This window comes from Hipposideros armiger, unplaced genomic scaffold (genome assembly GCF_001890085.2).
Source record: "Hipposideros armiger isolate ML-2016 unplaced genomic scaffold, ASM189008v1 scaffold_84, whole genome shotgun sequence".
Taxonomy (NCBI): Eukaryota; Metazoa; Chordata; class Mammalia; order Chiroptera; family Hipposideridae; genus Hipposideros; species Hipposideros armiger.
The window spans coordinates 2,712,872-2,734,442 of NW_017731434.1; the positions used below are offsets into that span (position 1 = coordinate 2,712,872).

The 21,571-nt window shown below is 39.7% G+C and overlaps 1 protein-coding gene across 2 annotated transcripts in view; it reads left to right on the top strand.

The window, feature by feature from the left end:
* The first annotated feature begins 1,979 nt into the window (after nucleotides 1-1,979).
* The window catches only part of ST6GALNAC5 (ST6 N-acetylgalactosaminide alpha-2,6-sialyltransferase 5), a 161,973-nt gene continuing 142,381 nt past the window's right edge, over nucleotides 1,980-21,571 (top strand). For both annotated transcript variants that reach the window (XM_019644054.1, XM_019644055.1), the window contains exons 1-2: nucleotides 1,980-2,862; nucleotides 3,680-3,931. In XM_019644054.1, the coding sequence (XP_019499599.1) occupies nucleotides 2,848-2,862; nucleotides 3,680-3,931 (267 nt within the window). In that variant the 5' untranslated portion in view covers nucleotides 1,980-2,847. The remainder of the gene's footprint in view (nucleotides 2,863-3,679; nucleotides 3,932-21,571) is intronic.

The window sequence follows — 21,571 nt, forward strand, 5'->3', positions numbered from 1 at the left end:
TCTATTTGATTGGATGTGATGACACCAGAGGCAGAAATGTGGCAAAATTTTAAATGGTGAGAAATTCATCTCAGCTACCTGGATTTCGAGAAACAAATTGTGATTCCCTGACTCACTGTGTATTGAACTGGACAAGTTAGATGAATTAAAAAAGCTTTATTGACTTGTCTACTTGACTCCAAGTCAATCAAGTGTCCGTGAATGCTGACTGTTTTCTGCTCTTTCTGGCTATTCAAATTAACTTAAATGTGTTCATAAAGTTACATGAACATAGGTGGATACCCTTAAAATATCAAACCCATTAGATCTGAAATAAGCAAGCACTCAGAAACTGAAAAGTAAATCAAGTATTTTGATTGTTTCCTAGTGCTTTGTAACATAAAAGTTCATAGCATTTATCTGGGAATAGACTTTGAGTTCCTTCCGCCCAGCATGTGATCTATTCAGTCAGGTATCCCTAATTACTGACACACAGTAGGTGCTCACTAGAGTAGGTGCTTAACATGGTAGGCACTTGATAAATATATGTTGAATCTCTAGCACCCTTTTATTGCCTACTTGCAGACTTGTGTCACACACTACACACACACATTCGAGATAATAGGCTCTTAGAAAAGAGGATCTGTGTCCTAGTCATTTATGCATTCCTGAATAAAGAACCACCAGGTGATCATTAAATGATCACCTAATTGAACAGCACAAGGATTTTAGCTTTTGTTCCTTGTTTTAACTGCCCTTCCCCCACCCTATCTTGCCCATTTGGCTCTCAATCTAGACTGCCTAAAACCATCGCATCAATCTAATCAAATGTTTGAAGGCCAGAGACCTTGAAATTATTCAAATCAAGTTCAGAATTACATTTTTAAATTTACCCTGGCCATTTCATAAGTAGGTTTAACAACCAGCTAACTGCTATCCCAGGAGGAAAAAAAAAAAGCATAAGCTTAATGAATTTGGTCAGACATACTGTGTAACAGATGTCCAATGTGCTGCCATGAGCTTAAATCATAAAGATGATGGCTCTGTTTGGCATGGCAAAATATATTAGAAGTGTTTTATCGGTCACTGGGCAACTTGCTAGATGGAAGGGGAATGATCCTGAAAAATGCAGGAGCTGAGTCTAGTAGCATCTCAAAAGGAGCCCTGGAGAAACACAGATAATCTGCTTGCAATGATTCATCAAGTTGGTCCTTTGTTTCACTAATTTGAGTGTCAAGTGCAACCATACAATAAAGAATTGCCAAGACCTGATAAGATTCTCCTCTGGCTGCTGCTTTTCCTGCCTTAACAACTGGTACTATTCAAGCCTAAAGCACAAATTGAATAAATAGCTTCAAGGCTGGCAATGTTACACAGTGTTTCTAATTTTTTGTTTTTCCTTGGAAGGCTAAATTCCGTGTGTTTCTTGCATTTCCCCAAACACAGTGCATTGATAGTCACTGCTGCACCAATCATTTAAACTGTCTTAATATTAAGCGTGGAAGGATGCCTCATAAGTTAAAAATAGTTCCTGTTGTATCATCAGTCCAGCCATGGATTAGTGAAGATTAAAAAAGGATTGTAATGCCTTTTTTGGCCTTGAGAAAGCTTTTATTATGCCTATGGTTCAGTTGGCCTACTGATCATTTCCATCTTAATGTAATCTTTAACATTACACTGCTACAGGTGAGGTGTTAAGTAATATATTAAGACAACTATTCTCACTGAGCAATTTCACAAGAAATATGTTTTTAGCTAAATTAGACATTTAACAAATGTCATTTGTAATTTGACGTGGGGTGTGAGGGGGGGAGGGCAGTCTCCTTTAAACAGGCTATTGGTGTGAATTCCCTAACATAAATAACTTTTAAAATTTTTAATCGAAGTTCTCAATGTGAAATTGTGTACTGTCAGTGCAATAGACCGACGCAAGGAGAGCAACAAAGGCCTCAGGAGTCATAAAATAAGTAGTAAGCAGTTTTATCTCTAGGAGCCAGAAATCTTTCATTAAACTTAGAAAGCATCTACAGGTACAGTTTATCATGTGGATACAGTGTGCTGGATGTTTTCAACTCATAGATGAACACCAAGTACCTCAAAGATCCGACAGCAATATAAACTGTAATATGTGAAACAGGTACCGAATTAAATAATTTAGGTGACAATTATGATATAAAGATTGCATGAGACTAACTGGATTTTAAAAGTAAAATTAAGGGAGAAGAGAATATTAGAAAGCGTACAATTGGAAAGCTAAATAATAAATATTTTTTGGAAAATTTATTTTGTGACAGATTTCCCCATGCTATGAACATAAATGCAAGCTATAAATAGGGCTGTTGAAATTTAGACCGTTGACCTGTTTATACCAAAATCATAAAACAAAAAATTTAGTTTTCAAATTTTCAAAAGGGTATCTTGTTCAGCATTCAGTCTCTTTCTCTCTCTCTCTCTCTCTCTCTCTCTGGTAACTTCATAAAAGATAAATACGTAAGCCCTCGGACCAAGAGGTGGGTATAATGGCACAGTTAACTCTCGCCCCAGAAATTCCACTAGGCTGAAAAGAATATTATTTGGGGGCGGGAAAGAGGGATGCAGAGGTCTTTAGGACCCAGCAGGCGGCGGCAGGCGGCAGTTGTGTAGATCGCTGAGAGACTACGAGGGTCCGGTTCAGTTTTAATTCTGTCTCTAATCTCTGCAACAGCGGTGCTTCCTGGGTCCCGCGGCTCTTTTGCCCATTCAGTTGCAAGTGGCCGTCAGGCTAATATCAGAGCCTCCCGCGCCCCATCACCCACCATGGAAACCCTCCAAGAAAAAGTGGCCCCGTACGCGTGTGCCTAAGGATTCCGCACAAAAGAGGTGCCCAAAATGAAGACCCTGATGGTGAGTCATTTGTTGTAACTCCTCTGGGCAGAGGCGAGAACCCCCAGGCGCAGCGTCCCTGGGGCGCTTGGGAGAGCGACAGGGGCGCCTAACCCTGCGCCGCGCGGTCGCCTGTTACAAAGGGATAACTTTCCACCTGCTCCGCGTCCCTTCCTATTCCCTGGTTCTGCCTGGCTAGGAATCCCAGAGCCAGGATGGGAATTCGGGTTGCCTCCTGGATCTCCAGCAGGAGGTCCGAGGGGACAGCGGAAAGCGGTAGAAAGTGAAGGGAGGGGGTGGGAGCATTGTTGGGGGGAATAAGGGATGCTTAAAAGCAACCTCCTGGCAAAAACTAAGAGGGCGAGGACGGGGGGACCTTTGCAGACTTTCTTGGTTTCCTTGTCGGATTTCAAACTTGCGAGGATCGTAGAGGTAAAGCCCCACGGGTCCAGAAAGGAGAGCGAGCAAGGGCTAGAGATTCCAGCACCCGAGTTGAGGAGAGGGCCCCCTCCTCAAAGTGAGCGCCCACCCCTGTCCTCGTCGCCGGCGCGCTCTCCCTCTGGTAGCCGGGCGCCGTGCACCACCTGCCCTCTGCCGAAAGATCTGGGAGGTGGCGTTGGCCGAGAACAGCTACGCACCGGGAGCATCCCCTGCCGTACGCGCGGGGACGGTGCCGCCTCTGCCGAGGCTGCGCGCGGCGGGGGCTTGGACCCGGACCACTAGCCGCAGGACCTGCCCCCGCCCGTCTGACCGTCTTGCCTGTGTCCCCGCCGGGTGCGCTCCTCCTCCCGGGTCGGCTCTCAGCGGCTCTCCTCTGCTCTCTCCCGCCCGCCCGCAGCGCCATGGTCTGGCAGTGTGTTTAGCGCTCACCACCATGTGCACCAGCTTGTTGCTCTTGTACAGCAGCCTCGGCGGCCAGAAGGAACGTCCCCCGCAGCAGCAGCAGCCGCAGCAGCAGCACCAGCACCAGCAGCGGGCAACGGCGACCGGCAGCGCGCAGCCGTCTGCGGAGAGCAGCTCCGCGTCGCGCCCCGGGGCCCCCACGGGACCGCGGCCGCTGGACGGATACCTTGGCGTGGCGGACCACAAGGTGACAGCTGGCTCGCCAACCCGCACGCTACCCACCAGCCTGGGGATCCCGCACAGCTGAACCTGCCCCCTTCCCGGGGCTGTGAGGCGCCGTGAGTAGGTGCCATTCGGAGGCTGGAAGGGGGAGTGGATCCGCTGAAGGGGTGGGATCGTTCCTACTTGGTATGAATTCCTATTTGGAAAAGAATGCAAAGTTTTTCAGGGACTAGAAATGGGATGAGTGGACCCCAAAGCCTAATTTCCTAACAGGAACGGGCCCTGGAACTAAAACCCTCTGATCCCTAGAATTGCAGCTGTGGGTGGATGCTGGGTTCCTGAAGCCTTGGGTTTGGCCGCAAAGTCGCGCCCTTGTGGGACTAGACTCCGGAAGGCTCTAAGACTAACCGGAGCGTTCTTCCGACCGCGGCTGGGAGGGTGAGTAGCAGCCAGTCAGTGCCCGCTGCTCAGGCTCAAAGATTACCCTTTGATCTCTGCTTCGGGTTTCTCTGGGCAGAATTGCCACGGCCCTGGGGAGCGGTGCCCAGGCAGGCGCGGAAGGCTTGGGGCACAAACTCATCTTCCATTGGCTTGAAACTCATCGCTGAGGGCCTGTTTTCCTCTGTCTTCCGGGAAGCGTCTGCATGGCTTGGCTAATAATTAATAAGATGAATTTTTAAAAATTGAGTCTCCTTTCCCTGGAATAATGAATCTCTGGTTTCAGTTTGTGAAGCCGCTGCGAGAATCCTAATCAAGTTTCCTTGTCCTGAAAAGATATTTTAATACAGTTTAAATGTATTCCCCATTTTTTTGAAGCTGCTAATATATTTTTATTAAAACACAGTTCAACTCTGTGTCTACTCTATAAATCAGAGGTTTCTTAAAACCACCAAACTATTCTGCTTTTCATACTAATAGATTTTATGGTTGTGGACCAAAGTAATGTTTAGCAAGCGCTCCTTTTGTGTGAAAAGATAGCTCTTACCCTGAATGAACAAGTCAAACTTTTTTTGAAGTGGCAATCCAAATATTTTCACTCATTTGTACAATGCATAATGCTAAGTGTTTCAGAGGGTACAAAAGAATTTAAAGCCTTTGGGGATCTTTGACTGCCTGTGGGGGGGAAAAACGTACCATGAAATGTAAATTAATGGATAGATAGACAAACAGACCAATAGGTATAAATATATAGAAAATGCAAGACATAAACAGTACTGTTGGGTAGAAATGAGAAAGATCACTGCCCTAGAAGTACCAAGGAAAGCTTCTTTGAAAAGGTGGAACTTGCACTGGGAAGATATTCCGAGAAGCAGAAAAGAGGGGGAGATGTCATTAGGAAGTGATTTGGGGAGAGGGACTGCTGGTATAATAGACTGAAAGTCAAAAGTAGAGAGGGCCATCAGTTTTACAATTATAGCTTCTGTGTTCTAAGTTGTTGATTGATTACATACTTTGTATCTGCATGTGTGAGCCACTGATAAGGGCTGGGGTTCTAGGAAAGTTTAGACAGCGGCCTCTGTGGATGGATGTGGTGTTGATGTGTAACTGGTGTATGACGAATATATTGAACTCATTGGATTTTCATGGATGTTGTTTAGGGGAAATGGCTACCTAGCCCTTGTGAATCTTTGCTTAACAGGGTATCAAAAGGTAAACTTGCTGAAAGCTTCTATGGGCCTTTGGGAAGATATTCCTAATACTTTCCTGCTTGTGCTCTTTTGCTGGAGAGACACCAGCTGAGGATATTGATAACCTAAGGCAAAATATGCCCTCATGATTGTTTTCAAAACTGTTTATTCACACAAATATACTGGGTTCCGTTTTCAGTGTATCAGAGCCTTATTGCATTAAAATGAAAAACAGGTATTTTTTGGAAGGAATGTTGAAACTATATGAGAAAGTGAGATAATCTACAGTGAAAGGGTTATATAAACTCAAGTGTTATATGAATGATCAATGTGTAAATGTCCTTGGAATGGTTATCAGAGAATTATAAATGTGACCAGGAAAATCTTTAAAGATAATTAATACCAATGAAATTCTTTCATAGAAAACCAAGATCTCACAAAATTCCATACCCAGAGGGTTCAAGCGGGGGTTACACCACTGCAAGTGAAGGAACAAATGAAAATCTTAAAACCTACTACTTATTTCTAGGCATTATCTCAATTTTCCCACTGAACTAAATGTAAACTTTTACTGTTACTATTTACTGACCCCTTTACTGTTACTATTAAGCTGCCTAGAAATTAGGCAAAATTCCATTTCTGATATCTATCTGAAGGTGCATGTGTAAAATGTTTATGTCCTCTTCAAAAGGTGCTGTTTAATCAGGTAAATTTTGGATCTTCCTATGGTCTTGCTTAGGCAGAGATTTGTTAGACGATTGCTAGGATTTTTTTTTTTTCAATTAACATCTGGGAGGGTAAAAAATGAAAGCTTTTCTATTCTCGTTATGTTGCCAAATGATACTCTGATTGCTTTTTTTGTGTGTTGTTTTTTTTTTATTTTAAGTCAGGCCTTAGAAAAATTGTAGGATATGCTAAATGTGATGACCATCAAGCCATATGCTGCTGCATATTGAATCAGAATTCCAACAGACTTTAATTTGCTGTTGATTTATAGAATCTGGAGAGGGGTACAGATACTATTTAGGAAAATGTTCTCATCTCCATGGTCGGAGGTCTCAAAGTCAGATCAACGTGTAGTGTTTCTGTTCAGTTATATGACAGTATTAACCTTTTAACTCCAAGATTAAATTCAACAGGTGATTCTAATCCCCAGCACCTGAATTTCACAAATTACAGCCTGTCTGCAATGATAGTCTTGTCTCATATGGCTGCAGACTAAATTACTGTTGAGATTAAATCACTATCTGCCTTTCTTGAAAGATGTGCTTCAAGTCAAGTCAGTGATGAGCAATATGTGTTGAAGCTTAAATATCACTTTCCATGGCCATTTTCCCTACTTCCTGTTGCACAGACAATGTGAGCTGAAATTGTAATTCCAGTAGGACAAAGTCAAGGCTACTTAAAGTTTTATGTGATAATGAAGGCATTTCATTTTCTTTTAGATTCTTTCTCTTCATTCCCAACCTCATCTTCTCAGACCTTTCCCCACAAATGTTTCGCCAGTTCATTTCCATCCTGTTACATGCCTGTCATCATAGCTACTGTATCTGTATTCTGCCATAACTTTCCTGGTTTTTGCAAACCATTGATTTTTAACCCAGTTGACCGGACACAAGCAAAGAAGCCAATTTCCATGGCTTTGGGAACCATCTGCATTTAAAACTGTATCATAATGTATAACCAAACTGAAGCACACACATACACTCCATCAAGCAACCTTCAGAGAAACGCTCCAAGTCTCCCAGCAGAATAGAGGGGTGCATGGAACACCATTTTATTTCCAGTTTGGATCTTGTCTGGGTAGATAAAGTCATTTGCCATCTGGTGGACTCTGTGAAATGAAACTGTGAGCAGATTTTCATTTCCAGTGGACAGGAGCCCTTATCACAGAAGGCCCACTTGTCACCTAGTCTGCCCTTTTCTGAGATGGCTTATGAAGAAGCAGTGATCAATGGGGTCTAAAGCTGAGCCGCTATCTCCTCGCTTCAGTAGTAGCCCCCAGAAATGGATTTCACACATACCTGTAACATACTGCCCTTGCTTCTTTCCTTCTTTAAGCCCTCAGTTATTCAAGCAAAAGAGAACTTCTTAGAGGTTGTAGTACTATTACTATTAATTGATAGATGTCCAGTTGAAGTGATAAGACAACAATGCAAGAGTTGGAAAATAATTCAAAACCAGAAAAAAAAAAAGACACATGCCATGTAACTTACTTTAAAATTATGGCGTTAGTATTCTCCTTTAGAAAAGCATGTAAATTTTCAAATACAATTTCATACCACTTGTTAGACCCTATTTATGGCATTTGAGTCATCCAATGAATTATCAATAATTTGGATCCCAAATAAATTTAAAGTGAGCTCATTTTCAGTGCTCTGGTATTTCAAAATATAATCTGCCAATGATGATGAAACCTTGTTATCACAAAGTATCAACTAAAAAGAATCGTGAAATGAACTATTTTTCATGGGTGAGGACTTGCAATAATGTGTTCCTATAACATTTATTGAAATACGTAACCTTCCTTAATTGTATGAGAGCCAGGAGTATTCATCCAGCTTCCCACAGGAGGAATCCCAAGATTCCTCCATGCCAAAGCCCAGACCGTTCCAGGTGGATGAGTCTGACCTGGCTCACTTTCAAGTTCCAGGCATGCTGACATACCTTGCTGAGCCTTGAATACTCATTCTGCCTCAGGACCTTTGCACTTGCTGTTCCCTCTCCCTGGAAAGCTCTTGCCCAAGATGATTTGCATGATTGGTTTCTACTGGTCTTTCAGTCCTCAAATCAGATGTCATCTTCTTGTGTCCCCCTCCTCAACAGTCATTCTCTACTATATCAGCATGTTTTGTTTTCCCTATAACACTTAATATCTGAAATAGTGTCAAAGTTTGTCTATCGCCTGCCCTCCAAGTAGAATCTAAGCACTGTGATAGCAGAGTATTTGTGCATCTTGTTGCACAGTTTAGCTCCAAGCCCTAGATCAGCTTTTGGCACTTAGTGGGCACCCGGGAAGTGTTTATCGAAGGAAAAAGGGAAGTGGAATGTGGAGGTGGGACGTGGGGAGGAGGGAACCAAGAAGGAGAGAGCTACCTCGCTTTATATCAAATCCTTTCTCTATAAGAAACATCAGTGCAGTCCCAAGACCCTGGTATGTATCATCTTTTCTAAATTTGGTTTACTGATGGTAATAATAATAATGGGAAGGAGGAGGAAGAAGTTATTTACAACATAAAACAAGGAACGAAGTTTAGGAATTTACATTTCAACGTGCTGCTTTATGATTCTTGTGCACATTAAAGTTTGAAAATCATCATTTGAAACCTTTTTAATTATCTCAATGTGTAGTCCTATGGCTAATTTGTTTCTGGGTTTTTGAACTAATCATAGCCCTTAGTAAATATTCGTTGAAGGCCTAATTGTTGCAAAATTGGGTATTTGGGATAAAGAACACATGCCCTACCCTCAGAGAAACTTTGATCTAATTGAAAAGAGAAGACAAGAAAGGAAGAAAGGTTAAATAATAAAGCCAGTTCTGAATAATAATATGAAACCAGGAAACAATAAATCAAGGCACTGACACTAAAAAGGAGGCAATTTCTGTGATCTTTCTCATCTACAAAATAAGTTCAATACTGGTATTAGAAGTTATAAAACGTTCAAACCAAAATTCCCGTTACTTATTAGCCCTTTTAAATGCATATGTGTTTATATATATATATATATATATATATATATATATATATATATATAATATATTATATAGTGTATGGCATCCAATGAATAATTCGTAAACAACTTGGATATCAAAGCAACTTTGCAACTTCAAAGTGGGTTGATTTTAAATTAAATTATTCAACCTTTCTTTGATTTTTCTTTGGCATAGCAAAGGATCTCCTGGGCTCTTAACGGGAGCTAACCCTCTTATCCTGTTCAATTTTCTTTGTAACGTATGGTGACTATATTTTCCAAACCAAATCTCGTATTTGTGGCATGATGAATTTGAATATAACTGTGTTGCCTACGAGGCAGAATATTTGTAATCAGATCTCTCCTGGAGCAATGGCACCTGTTTTACAGGGGATTTTTATAACTTCTATGGTCAAGTGATAGCACAATATAATACCTATCCTGTGAACACTGGGATAAAGGGAGATTAAAGATGACAAAGACTTTGAAAAATTAAAACTCATTAATAATCAACAAATCATTCTGAAAGCCTCCTATACACCTATTATGTACTCTTTGAGTAGTTGTGAAGGATCTTTAGAAAGAGAAGGAATGATTATATCTTAAATAATATTATTATTACTCATACCATGTGAACTTTATTCAAGAGAAGAATCAGCTTGGGAATCAATAAATTTATGATCAAATGCTTGATAAAACTTGGGGGTGGGGACGTTTATGAGATGTACTCAGATTATTCTTCACAAGCGCTTTAAGTCTTAAACTCTTTGTCTGGGCCTGGGACAAGTAAACATTTTTATTGCATGCTCTATTCAATACGGTTTCCCAAATAAAAGTCACAAGCATGTATTTTCTCAGTTTAGACAGCATATCCACAGGGAAACCTTTTCTGACTTGTAGCCCAGGTTAGATCTGAGCTGTATGTTTTGTCTTCATAGCCAGGATCCCATGATAATACTTACTCTGGTTTATTGTTATTTCTTGTCTAAAATTGTCTGCCTTCCCCGCTCAACAATCAGCTCATGGAGGCTGGGGATTTTTTTTCGTCTTTTTTGTCATTGTAGTCTCAGCCTTTAATATAATGGATCTTCAATAAATACTTGTTGAATAAGTGAGAATACCTATATAAAGATCTTAAATGTCTTCGGAAGGAGGCCTGCAGCAAGAGTTTCTGACCATTTGGAGTTCCTGAAAAGGAATAGCTGCACATCATAAATAACTATTTCTCCTGCCACAATTTGTAGTCCTGCAACTGTTTCATTTCTACGTTCTTACACCTACCAGAGCTCTTAAAACATACTCAGAATTAGAGAGCTAAAAGGAAAACAAAAATTATCAAAAGGAATTCACGAGTGGTCATGTGATTTGCCCAAAGGGTTAGTGACAAAGCTGGGGCTAAAATGTGGGTCTCTGATGTGACTATCATTGCCATAAGGGAAATTCAGTGCTAATACATTCTAAGCAGTGACTCAACATTATTTGGACAGAATTTATTAAAATGAAATGCCTAGGACTACCCCGTTATTGGGAAGAAATAAATATTTAAACACATTATTCTGAAATGAATATGAAAATGTGCCTCTGGATAGTTGAGAAGCACTTCCACCAATCACTGACTTAGCAAAGAATAGTCTGAAGGCTGCATGGACTGTCTGGTACCCATGTGAATGGAACAAGTGGCAAATTGGTATGGATTCTGCCTTTAAAAGGTAAACCAAGCCAAAAAGACTGTCATGTTTAATTATTTGCAGAAAATGTCATGACCAGACTACGCATTTAGCTGAATCACTTTCTCCACGGTGGGGAAGAAAACATCATAAGGACACTTAGTTAACCAAGGATTTGAAGAACTGCTATTCGGCAAGTAACTATTGACCCTTCCTGAATCCCGAGATGTACTACTTTGTCTGAGATAGAATTACTTTCGGCATATAAACCATTTTACCTATGGTAGGGAAGCAGCCTTGACCATTGTAGCTCAGTATGAAAAGGAATTTTTTTATTATATTCTCTTTTAATGGCTAAGAAGGTGTCCATAGTGCTCCTGGAAACCTCTCAGACTCTGAGGGTACTCTGACAGACTGAAATGCAGAGTTAAAACATTTTTTTACAAGGAAGTATATTCTGGAAATTAATTGCACATATGGGACCTCTCTGCTGACTGAACTGCATTTTTGCATTTCTAATTTACAGATCTGCTCGTGTTCCTTGCCGGCCTCCAATGGCTTCCCATTGCCTGGAGGATCAAGTTCAGACTCCATAGGAAGGCTCCCCAAGTCCCACAGAGTCTGTCTGGCCTACTTCTCCAACCCCACCTCTCACAGCTCCCCTCGGCGTAGGCTCCACACGCCCTGGAAACACAGCTTGTTCTTTCACACTTGCCTGCTTTTCTTCCATCAAGGAATGCCCTTTCTCCTTTTATCCACCAACTAGAGAACTAATCATTCGTTAAGATTCAGCTCAAGCGTCTCCTTTCTAAAGTTTTCCCAGATACAACCCCTGTGCAGAATAGCTCCCACATTCTCTTACACTAGCTGCGTATCAGTTAGTCAATCACATATTGACTGAGGACCTACTATGTATTAGACACAAAGGGCAAAATGAGAGGAAAGACCTAGTCTCTACTCACAGGAAAATCACATTGGAAGATGTATATGTTACAATTACTATACCTTTATGAGTGCGAAAACATTCTCTGTATCTTACACATGCCTCTAATCATATAACATTGTGATTATTTGTCCACATGCTTGTCTCCCTGACTAGACTGGACTTTCTTGAGGCTGGGAACGTAACTTACACACCCAGGTATCTCCAGAACTTAAAACTATATCTTATACATATCAAAACTCATAAATTTTTGTTGAATGTTGGGTGGACAGAGTCCTGTTGTAATTGTATGTAATAGGAAGAGAATTGAACAAGTCTGGCTAATAGACTTTCTGGGGTTTTTTAAAAGATTTTATTGGGGAATTGGGGTAGGGGAACAGCGTTGGAGAATCAGGAACGGGGATCAGACAAGTTGCTGTCCTTTTGTTCTTCAGTCTAGTTGTGGAGGTCGTCACTTCACTGGCCCATGTTGGTATTGTGATCATGGTGCCCTTCCCAAGTGAGGCAGTCGGTCACCCGCCATTGGACGACAGCTCATGCTGGCTGCCAGTCACTCATGGTAGCTCACGACAGCCCACTGCAGTCTACGCCGTCACCAGCGATTCACTGGCAGCCCAGCTCCAGGTCGAGCAGTTGTTCACCAACTTAGCTATAGAGGGTGCAGCGTCACTGGCTCTCATGTGGGATCCGAACCGGGGCCTTGCTGCACAAAGCTGGTGCTCCCAAGCCAGCTCTTAACCAACACACCACTCGGCTGGCCCACTAATAGACTTTCTAATCATAGCAATGACAAATGATACGCAGGGGCAGAAAAACTTCACATATGTGGCGTACGCGTCTTTAATTTCTGGTTCCACTTTAAATACAGAGCAGCATTTGCTGCTCTTACCAGAGTGGTAGACCAGGTGTTGAGATACAGGAATGCCCATATCTGAGGACCATTCTCAGGGTTTTTACTGGTGAGTTTTTGCAAGTCATGCAACTTCTCGGCCTGAGTTACCCTGTAGAAAAGGAGCTTAAGCTAGATTTATTCATGCCCTCATTTATCAAATAATATTGTGTGTCTACCATGTATCTGCCATTGTATTCAAGACCTTGGAGGCAACAATGAATAAGGTGTCATCCTTGATTCACAAAACTTAACATATGTGAAAGAGGCAGATAAACACAAAATTGCAGCGCAGGTTTGGATAAAAATATTTACATGTTATGGAGACTGGGTTTTATCTCGAAAGCTTTGGGGAAGTCTTTAAAGGGTCAATTAGAGAAGCGACTCCATCAGAGGTGTATTTTAGTGGATCTTCGTGGCTTCTGTGGGGCAGGTCAGAGCAGTCCTAAGGTTAGAGGAAGAGGGACCGGTTGGCAGACTGTTGCTGTGACCTGAGAAGTGATGCTGGTGGCCAGAGGATAAATGACCTAAGGTTTCCCACCCCAGTGTGTTGGCGCAGACAGTCTAGATGCAGCTGTCAAGCAGCAGAAGGTTCGTGGTTCAAGATTGCCTCTCAGTAGTTAGTGAAGAGAGTTTGAGGATGATCCCAGATGGCATTCCAACTTTGTCTAATTTTGAACCTCACTGTGCATCTTAATAGCACATACTGACTTGAGCAAAACAATGGTGTGATGGTTAAGGCTGAAGCAAGCTGCTGGTAGAGACTCCATGATGTACTCTAGCTATGACAGGAATTATTATAAACCCGCCACCTGAAGCAGAGCCAGCGACTGGGGTGTGGGATGAATGTGCTGGAAGAGACGATTATGTAACAGTTCTACTGGGGGAGACTTTATTCTAGAATAACCTTGTCAAGGGAGACTGTTGCGTAATAAATCTTACCAGGTATAGATGTGTTGGAAGTATGGGGTGGAGAGTGGTTTCCTCTCCTTTCATTCCCCACTGTTACAGAGAGAACCGTTATTCTTTTAAATCACTTAAGTTTGTTAACTTCTAAGAAAAGTTTCTGTTTCTCTTTGTATCCAAAGGAAATTCGCCACAAAGTAATGTAAAATTTGTCAAGAGACAGTCTGATTTCTAATTCTTTTATTTGGTTGGGAGTAAATATATATATATATATATATATATATATATATATATATATATATATATATATATATATATATATATATGAATGAACTCTGTTTCTATGAGGCCCGTGTTTCGAGTTACTTGGCAATGTCACACCCTCCAGGCTGCTGTCAGGGATTTCCACATTGTCTCGAGTTACCTGAAGTGGTATCTGCTTCCACTCTGAACTGCAAATCATAAAGCTGGGTCATGTCGTTTTTATTCTGCTTGTTTCAAGTTTTGAACAATCGAAGTGCAAGAAGTGATAACATTCTGCTTGTCTTCCAGAACATGGGAAAGGGAAAGGGGACTGGAGGAATTTGTATGTGTTTTCCATCACCACTGCACAGGCCAGACTGAATGAAGCTTCGCCTTGATGCTCTTGCCATCACGAATCCCTTGAAGAATTATGCCTACTACTCTTATTAACCATTCTGCGTGGTTTTTGGCTCAGTTTGAAATGTGATAGGTTTTTAATCCCAAAGCTCAGAAATAAAAGTCAGAGCAAGCTGTTGTAGAGAACAAGATATCCCAACTGAATGAGCCTGCAGTGGTGAAATGTAAAGATGAAATCATTGGACCGAGGACCAGGAATAAGGACCGTGTGAGATATAGCATCAGTGGCTCCTTCCCTGTTATCAGATGGGCTCTCTGGCCATGCAGACATAAAATGCTGACTGGATCCTAGAAAGGCAAGTAAGGGTGGCTTATCACGGACTGTGAAGTCTCTACAAAGGGGTCACAGTTATTTGACATTACTACATTTGAATGTGACTTGAGGTGTTTGATAACAGAACAGGATATCAGCAAGCAAAGGAATCACTTAGTCAAAAATAAGTTTCTCTGACTCAGACTCACAACAGCTGTTTTCTTTTTTTTTGGTTTTTTGTTTGTTTGTTTCTGGAATGAGCACCATAATGCTTCTCTAAGATGAACAGGCTCATGTCACCCAGGGAGTTATGAATTTCAATTCTGCCTGGTATGCCTAATAAAGGACCATTCTTAATGGGCCCAAAGAGCATCCTGATGGTGTCTCACCCCTTAGGAGCTTTGAAGTATGGAAAGGGACCAGACCTTACTTTATGTAACTTCCAGGATATTCTGCCAAACTGTGAATGCCAAAACTCAGTGCTATTTCTTGCAAATTATGCCTGTAGACCATATTTGAGATCATGGAATGCCTTTTATCTGGAAAAAGTTTTCTCTGCATCATCCTTCCTATACCACGTTGAGAAGAGACGGAAGCAGAGAGAGCCAGGGTGCTCGTTCTGAAAACAAACTTGTAGATGTATAATAGTGATCTCAAAATGGCAAAAGGTAACAAAACAAATAAATAATTATAAACCTACTACAAAATATAATTACTGCTGATAATTTAATGTATTTCCTTACAGATTTTTTTCATACATATCAGGTGTGTGTATACGTGATAGTTCAGTGTACTTCCTTCCTGGTTTTTATTCATACATGTTGGCCCTATGGGATCCATGTGTATATTGCTTTATCAATCAGGTGTAATCTGCGGTGTAAAGAAAGGCATGAGCAATACGGTTAGATACTAGAAAAGGAACTACATTCCAATTAGAGTTGGAAAAATTAGGAAATGTGTCTTGATAGCTGTGCTGGTTTCCCAGTTATTAATCCTGAAGATGTGTACATCCCTCCACTAGCTTAAAAACGCCTTCCTTTCCCTGTTGACAGCCCTCCCGCACGTCTTAATTGTGACGATGCTGCCAATCCCTACCTCTCATTCCTTCGCTGTTTGCTCAGCTACAGAATGTGTCCCAGAATTTATTAGATTTTTAAATTATTCCTAATTGTCCCTTAATCCTTCTTGTGACTTTGCTCTAAATTTCCTCCAGCGCATCAGTAGCTACTTTGGGGACGTAGCCGGTGGCAAACTCAGATGGGCTTCCAGGACATGGTAAGAGATAATCTCCATCTTCATAGTCACTGAATGATCCCTTTCCAGATATATGCCTCACACCTGCCCTTATTTTCTGGGTTTCCACTGTGTGATTTAATTCCCTGTTCATGGACAGTACAGGTTTATTTCAACGTAACTGTCTTTCCTAAAAAGAAATTTTACAGCACAAATGTTTGTCACCTTTTTAACTAGCATCATTTTCTGCATTTCTTGTTCATCTTCTCGTTTCATAAGACATTTTAATTTCTTTATCTTCTTTTAACCTACAACTTACTGAATTCTATGACTGTTCTTAATTTTTCTTCTTTTGCTGTTGCTACTCGATGATGTTTCTGAGCTACTCTTTATTTCTTACATTTTTTCAAATATGTGCAAGCTGTTATTTCTTGATTTTTGGCATAATCTCAGAACTGTCGTTATTCTTCCAGTCCCCGAGTAGAATCATTCTGTCATTAGAGACATCAGGGCCTGCCTTTCCCATGATGGCCAACTGGCAGAGCGTATATTTTATATGTCTTGGGTGATGGCTTCCAAGTGAAGGAGTGAGTCTGAGAACACGAGGTCTTTGCCAACAAGCTCTTCATCAAATCAGTCCTTTGTTTTGCTGCCTGAGCTCTCCTCTTTATCATGCAGCTTGAAGCATCGCTGAGTCCTTCCCATTCATTGTTTAAAATGTTTTTATTGTGGTGACACATGTGTAACATAAAATTTGACATCTTAAGTGTACAATTCAATGCATTAACAATATTCACAGTGTTGTCAACCATCACCACTATCTATGTCCAAAATTTTTCATCACTCCAAACAGGGACTCAAGAACCATTAAGTAATAACTCCTCAATCCCACCTCCCTCCAGCCCCTGGTAATCTCGATTACACTTTCAGTCTCTATGAATTTGCCTGTAAGTGGAGTCATTCAATAGTTTTCATTTTATGTCTGACTTATTTCACAATGTTTTCAAGGTTTACCCATGTTTTGGCATGTATCAGAAGTTTGGTTTTTTTATGGCTGAGAAATAGTCCATTGTATGGATTTTGTTCGTTCCTATTTTGGTAAACACTTGCACTGTTTCCACTTTTCTGGCCATTGGGAATAATACTGTGATAAGGATTGGCATACTCATTCATTTTTTGAAGTACCAGTCTCCTTTTTCCCTTCTTTTTTATCCCCATTGCAGCACCTGAGTCTTCAGCTCTCTCACCTCACATCTGTGCATGCTACCCTACCCCTCGCTGTTCCCACTTCCATGCAAAAAAATTAAAATTTAAAAAATAAGAGAGAGATGAGAAGCTATTAATTGTACTAATTATATTTCTTTGCTTAAAACTAAACATTTTGAAAAATAAGAGTGGAAAAATGTTCCCATAATCCTACCACTTTGGTGTAAGTAATGATATAATTTTGATTTACTTCTGCCAAATGTTTGCATGGCATTCATTATTTTTTAAAAGCTAAATGTGAGCATGTTGTGTGTTTAAAAAAAAGTGATATAGTTTTAAGTCTGTTTTGTTTCCATTTTGCTAATATAAAAATAGCCATTAAAGTTTTCTTTAGGATTTGCCTTTTATATCTTTTTCCATTCTATAATTTTCAGTCTCTCAGTGTACTTACATCTGATGTACGTGTCCAGACCTGCCGCTAATATTTGCTGGGCCTGAGACAAAAGTACAAGTGAAGGCCCACAAACATCCTAACTGGTTTAATCAATAATTATGTCTTCATTTAGGAAAGATTTTCACATTTCAGTTTCATTTGATCTATTGCAGTTACGAATTTGATCAGAATAATGTTCTTGTTCCTTTTATTGTTTGATCAATAATTAAATCATTAAATTAAAAAGTGTAATATCATGCTTGAGAATTTTACTTTGGGTAACACTCAACAGAAGTCTACCCACTTGAATTATCTCCAGTTTTTAAAAATATAAGCAGATTACTACCTCTTTGAGGATTTTCTATTTATTTTTTCAGCTTTCCCCTCTCCCCCAGGTTCCTTTTCATATATTCTAATTTATCACAGTCTCAAATTCTTCTCATTCTGTTCACTTATCCCCACCCACAGCCTAAAGCAGTGACCAGCTCTACCTTAGCAGTAGCACAACCCACAAATCTTCATGGCATTTGAACACAGTGGCCTTTTGTTTCAAGGATAGAGGGCGAGGCATGTGCAGAAGCCCTTTTTCTGGGGCCTGGATGGTTGTTAGACACAAGAGTAGATGTTGACAATAATGGCTAATGTTGTGACAGAAGGACAGAGGCGTCCTTATGGTCTTCAGTATAATGTGTGCATTGTTGTTGATATGCTGTGCCCTCCAAGCAGTGCTTCTCAAACATTAATGTACATATGAATCACCTTCAGGTCTTACTAAGAAGGCAGATCCTGAATCTTTAGGTCTGAGTTGGGATCTGAGAATCTGCATTTCTAACAGGCATCTAGTGATGCTGCTGCTATTGGTCCAGGAACCACATTTTGAGTAGCATGACCCTGAGGCATAAGGCCCAGATCAGGGGCCTTCTCATCTGATGTTATGGGTGGTACTGTGTTTGTCCTGTATGAATAGCACATAGCTGGAATTTATTTATTTATTATTTATTTATTTATTTATATTTTGTATTAAATTATTTTCTATTATGAAATACACATTTTTTAGAATTAGTTTCAGCTGTACAACACAGTGCAATAGTTATATTAGGAATTTATTTGTTATCTAAACTTCCAGTTACTGTCTTTTAAGTGTTTAGTTCATTTACATTTATCGTGACTTGTGCTATACATTACTGATATATTAGAGGTTTTTTTTTTTCCTTATACAAACATTGGCTTTGTATTTGTCTCTTATTCTATGCTTTTTTTCCCCCCACACTCTTTTTTCCCCCACACTCTTTTTTCCCCCTTCTCTGGATTGGTGTAGTTTTGTGAGGGTTTTTTGTTTTTTTTTTTTGTCACCCTTATTCCATTTTTTAACCTATACTGGCTTAGAAATTATACCCTTGATTTCTATTCTTTTAATGTCATTCTTGAATTTTTAACTTTAACTTATCAAAGTCTTAAGTTAATTAATATCCTCTTTCTAGATAATTCAAGGTCCTTAGAACACTTTAACCCCAGTCAACCCAAACACTAATCTTAAATGCAACTCTTGAATTTTTTTGTTTTTTTATTAAAGACCAAGAAATCGGATATTAGCATTATTATTGTTGTTTCATGTTTATATAGATTTTTATATAGATTTTTTTGTCGATGTTTATATAGATTTACCTGCATATTACTAATCCCTTTGCTCATCACTCCTTCTTACAACTTTGATTTCCATTATCATTCTTCCTGAAATAAATTTTTTTTGTTCTGTTGGTGAAGTTTTGTTGGTGTAAACACAGTTTAACTGAAAATATCTATTTTGTCTACATTCTTGGAAGAGACTACCATTCAAGATCATCAATTATTTTCTTTCTCAATATTTTGAAGACTTAATTTCTGTGTTTTCTTCTTCTCATTGTTGATATTGAGCTGTTAGACATCAGGCGAATTGGCATTACTTTTTAGTTAATCTAAACCATTATCTCTTTAAATATATTATCTTTCATTCTATCTCTTCATCATGTTTTATTTATTTGTCTAACTGCTGCATTCTGGGTAATTTCTTCTGATTTTTCAGTTTGCTAATTCTCTATTCAGCTATGTCTAATCTGTTATTTAACTCATCCACCAAATATTTTTTCCCAAGTCATTTTTAGATTTTTTCCCCCAAAATTGTTCTGGTCTTTTATTATATTATAATGTCTTCTTCCTTACATACATTTTATTTCTGTATTTGATAACTCCAGTATCTATCTTAAAACATTGGTGGTCTAAGTATTGGAGGGCAGGGGTTGTCCTGATTTTATTCAAGGCATCTTATTTATTTACGTGCATTGTTTGTGTTTGCATCGGTGTTTATCATGACTGCACGTTTATCTGAACTATGTTTGCAGAAATCCTTAGTGACCCCTGTTAAAAATGCATTCTTCCAAAGAAAGCTTGCATTTGTTTCTACCAAGTTTCTAGGGCCATATTATCTAAGAAATACCACTCTAAAATAAGCCTGACCTTCTGTACACATGCCAATTGTGTGAATGTAAACCACAAATCTACGTGATTTTTATGAATTCTCAAGATAGCAAATTTTAAAGTATTATTTTAAATTTATATACCTATGGTTTTATGGTTATTTTAGAAATATAGAAAAGTAGAAGAACAAAATAAAAATCTCTAGGAATTTTATAACCTAGAGCTAGCCTAACCACTGTAAAATTTTTAGAATGTTTTCTTAAGGTCTTTATTCTGTGTACATTATTTTTATAGATGAGATCACACCATATGTATAAATGTAAGCATAATTAAAATATATTCAAAAGTTCGGAAAGTGGAGGATTATATAGAGAGGTTGACAACAAATAATACCAAGACTTTCCAAATAACCTCAATTCTCATGTCATCCAATATAAGTTTTAAAAATATAATTAATATGTATATTTTTAACAATAAAGATCTCCATTATGCAGAGTTCTATTTGTGGAAGGCAAAACTATTTTTACTTAGTAATTCTTTTAGCACAGTGTCCCAACCATATTTTTAAAATAGCCATTTTTAGCAAGTGTTAGAGTAGAACAGTATCAGTAATTTAAATGATAATCAAATATGGCAAGAGAGTTCATCTAAAGCATAAAGTTAAAAATAATAATAAAAGACCTAGTACTGTGAATGAAATGAAAATCTTTTTTTTTAAGTTGGGGAATTGGGGGATGGGAACAGCGCTGGGGAATTGGGGGAAGGGGAACAGACAAGTTGCTGTCCTTTTGTTCTTTAGTCTAGTTGTGGAGACGTTGCTTCACTGGCCCAAGTTGGCACCATCATTGCGCTCTTCCCGGGTGAGGCAGATCAGTCGCGGGCTGCTGGATAGCTGCTCATGCTAACTGCTGGCTGCACACAGTAGCCCATGGCAACCCACTGCAGCAAGGGCTGCAGCCTAGCCATCGCTGGCGACTCATGGCAGCTCAGCTCCAGGTTGAGCTGTTGTTCAGCATCTTAGCTGTGGAGGGTAGTGTCACTGTCCTTCATATGTGGGATCTGAACCGGACCCCTCTGGCATCCCAAGCCAGCTCTTAACTAATGCGCCACTCGGCCGGCCCCATCAGCGTAATTTTAATACAGTTTTTTTCTTTCTTAAAATGTGTATGTATTTTTTTGGTATTCTGTGTATATGTATATTCCAGCCAAATGAGATAAAGGAAAATTAATTAACAAACTACGAAGAAAGTTGAGGTAAAAACAACAGGGAATTTTCCCTTATCTGATTAATTGATTTAATTTTTCTACAGCTTCATTCCCCATTCTCACCCCCTTCCCCTTGGCAACTATTAGTTTGTTCTCTGTATCTATGAAGTCTGTTTCTGTTTTGTTTATTCATTTATTTTGTTTATTCTTAGATTCTACATATAAGTGAGATCATGCCTTTTTTGTCTTTCTCTGTCTGACTTATTTCACTTAGCATAATACCCTCTAAGTCCATCCATGTTGTCACAAATAGCAAGATTTCATTCTTTTTTATGGCTGAGTAATACTTCATTGTGTATATATTCCATTTTCTGTGTGTGTGTGTGTGTGTGTGTCTGTAGGAATAGATTGATGAATGGACTTTCTGATTCTTTGCCTAGCTGACATTCCTTAGATGCTTTCATTTTGGCTGTCAAAAAACCTTGTGTGGGGCC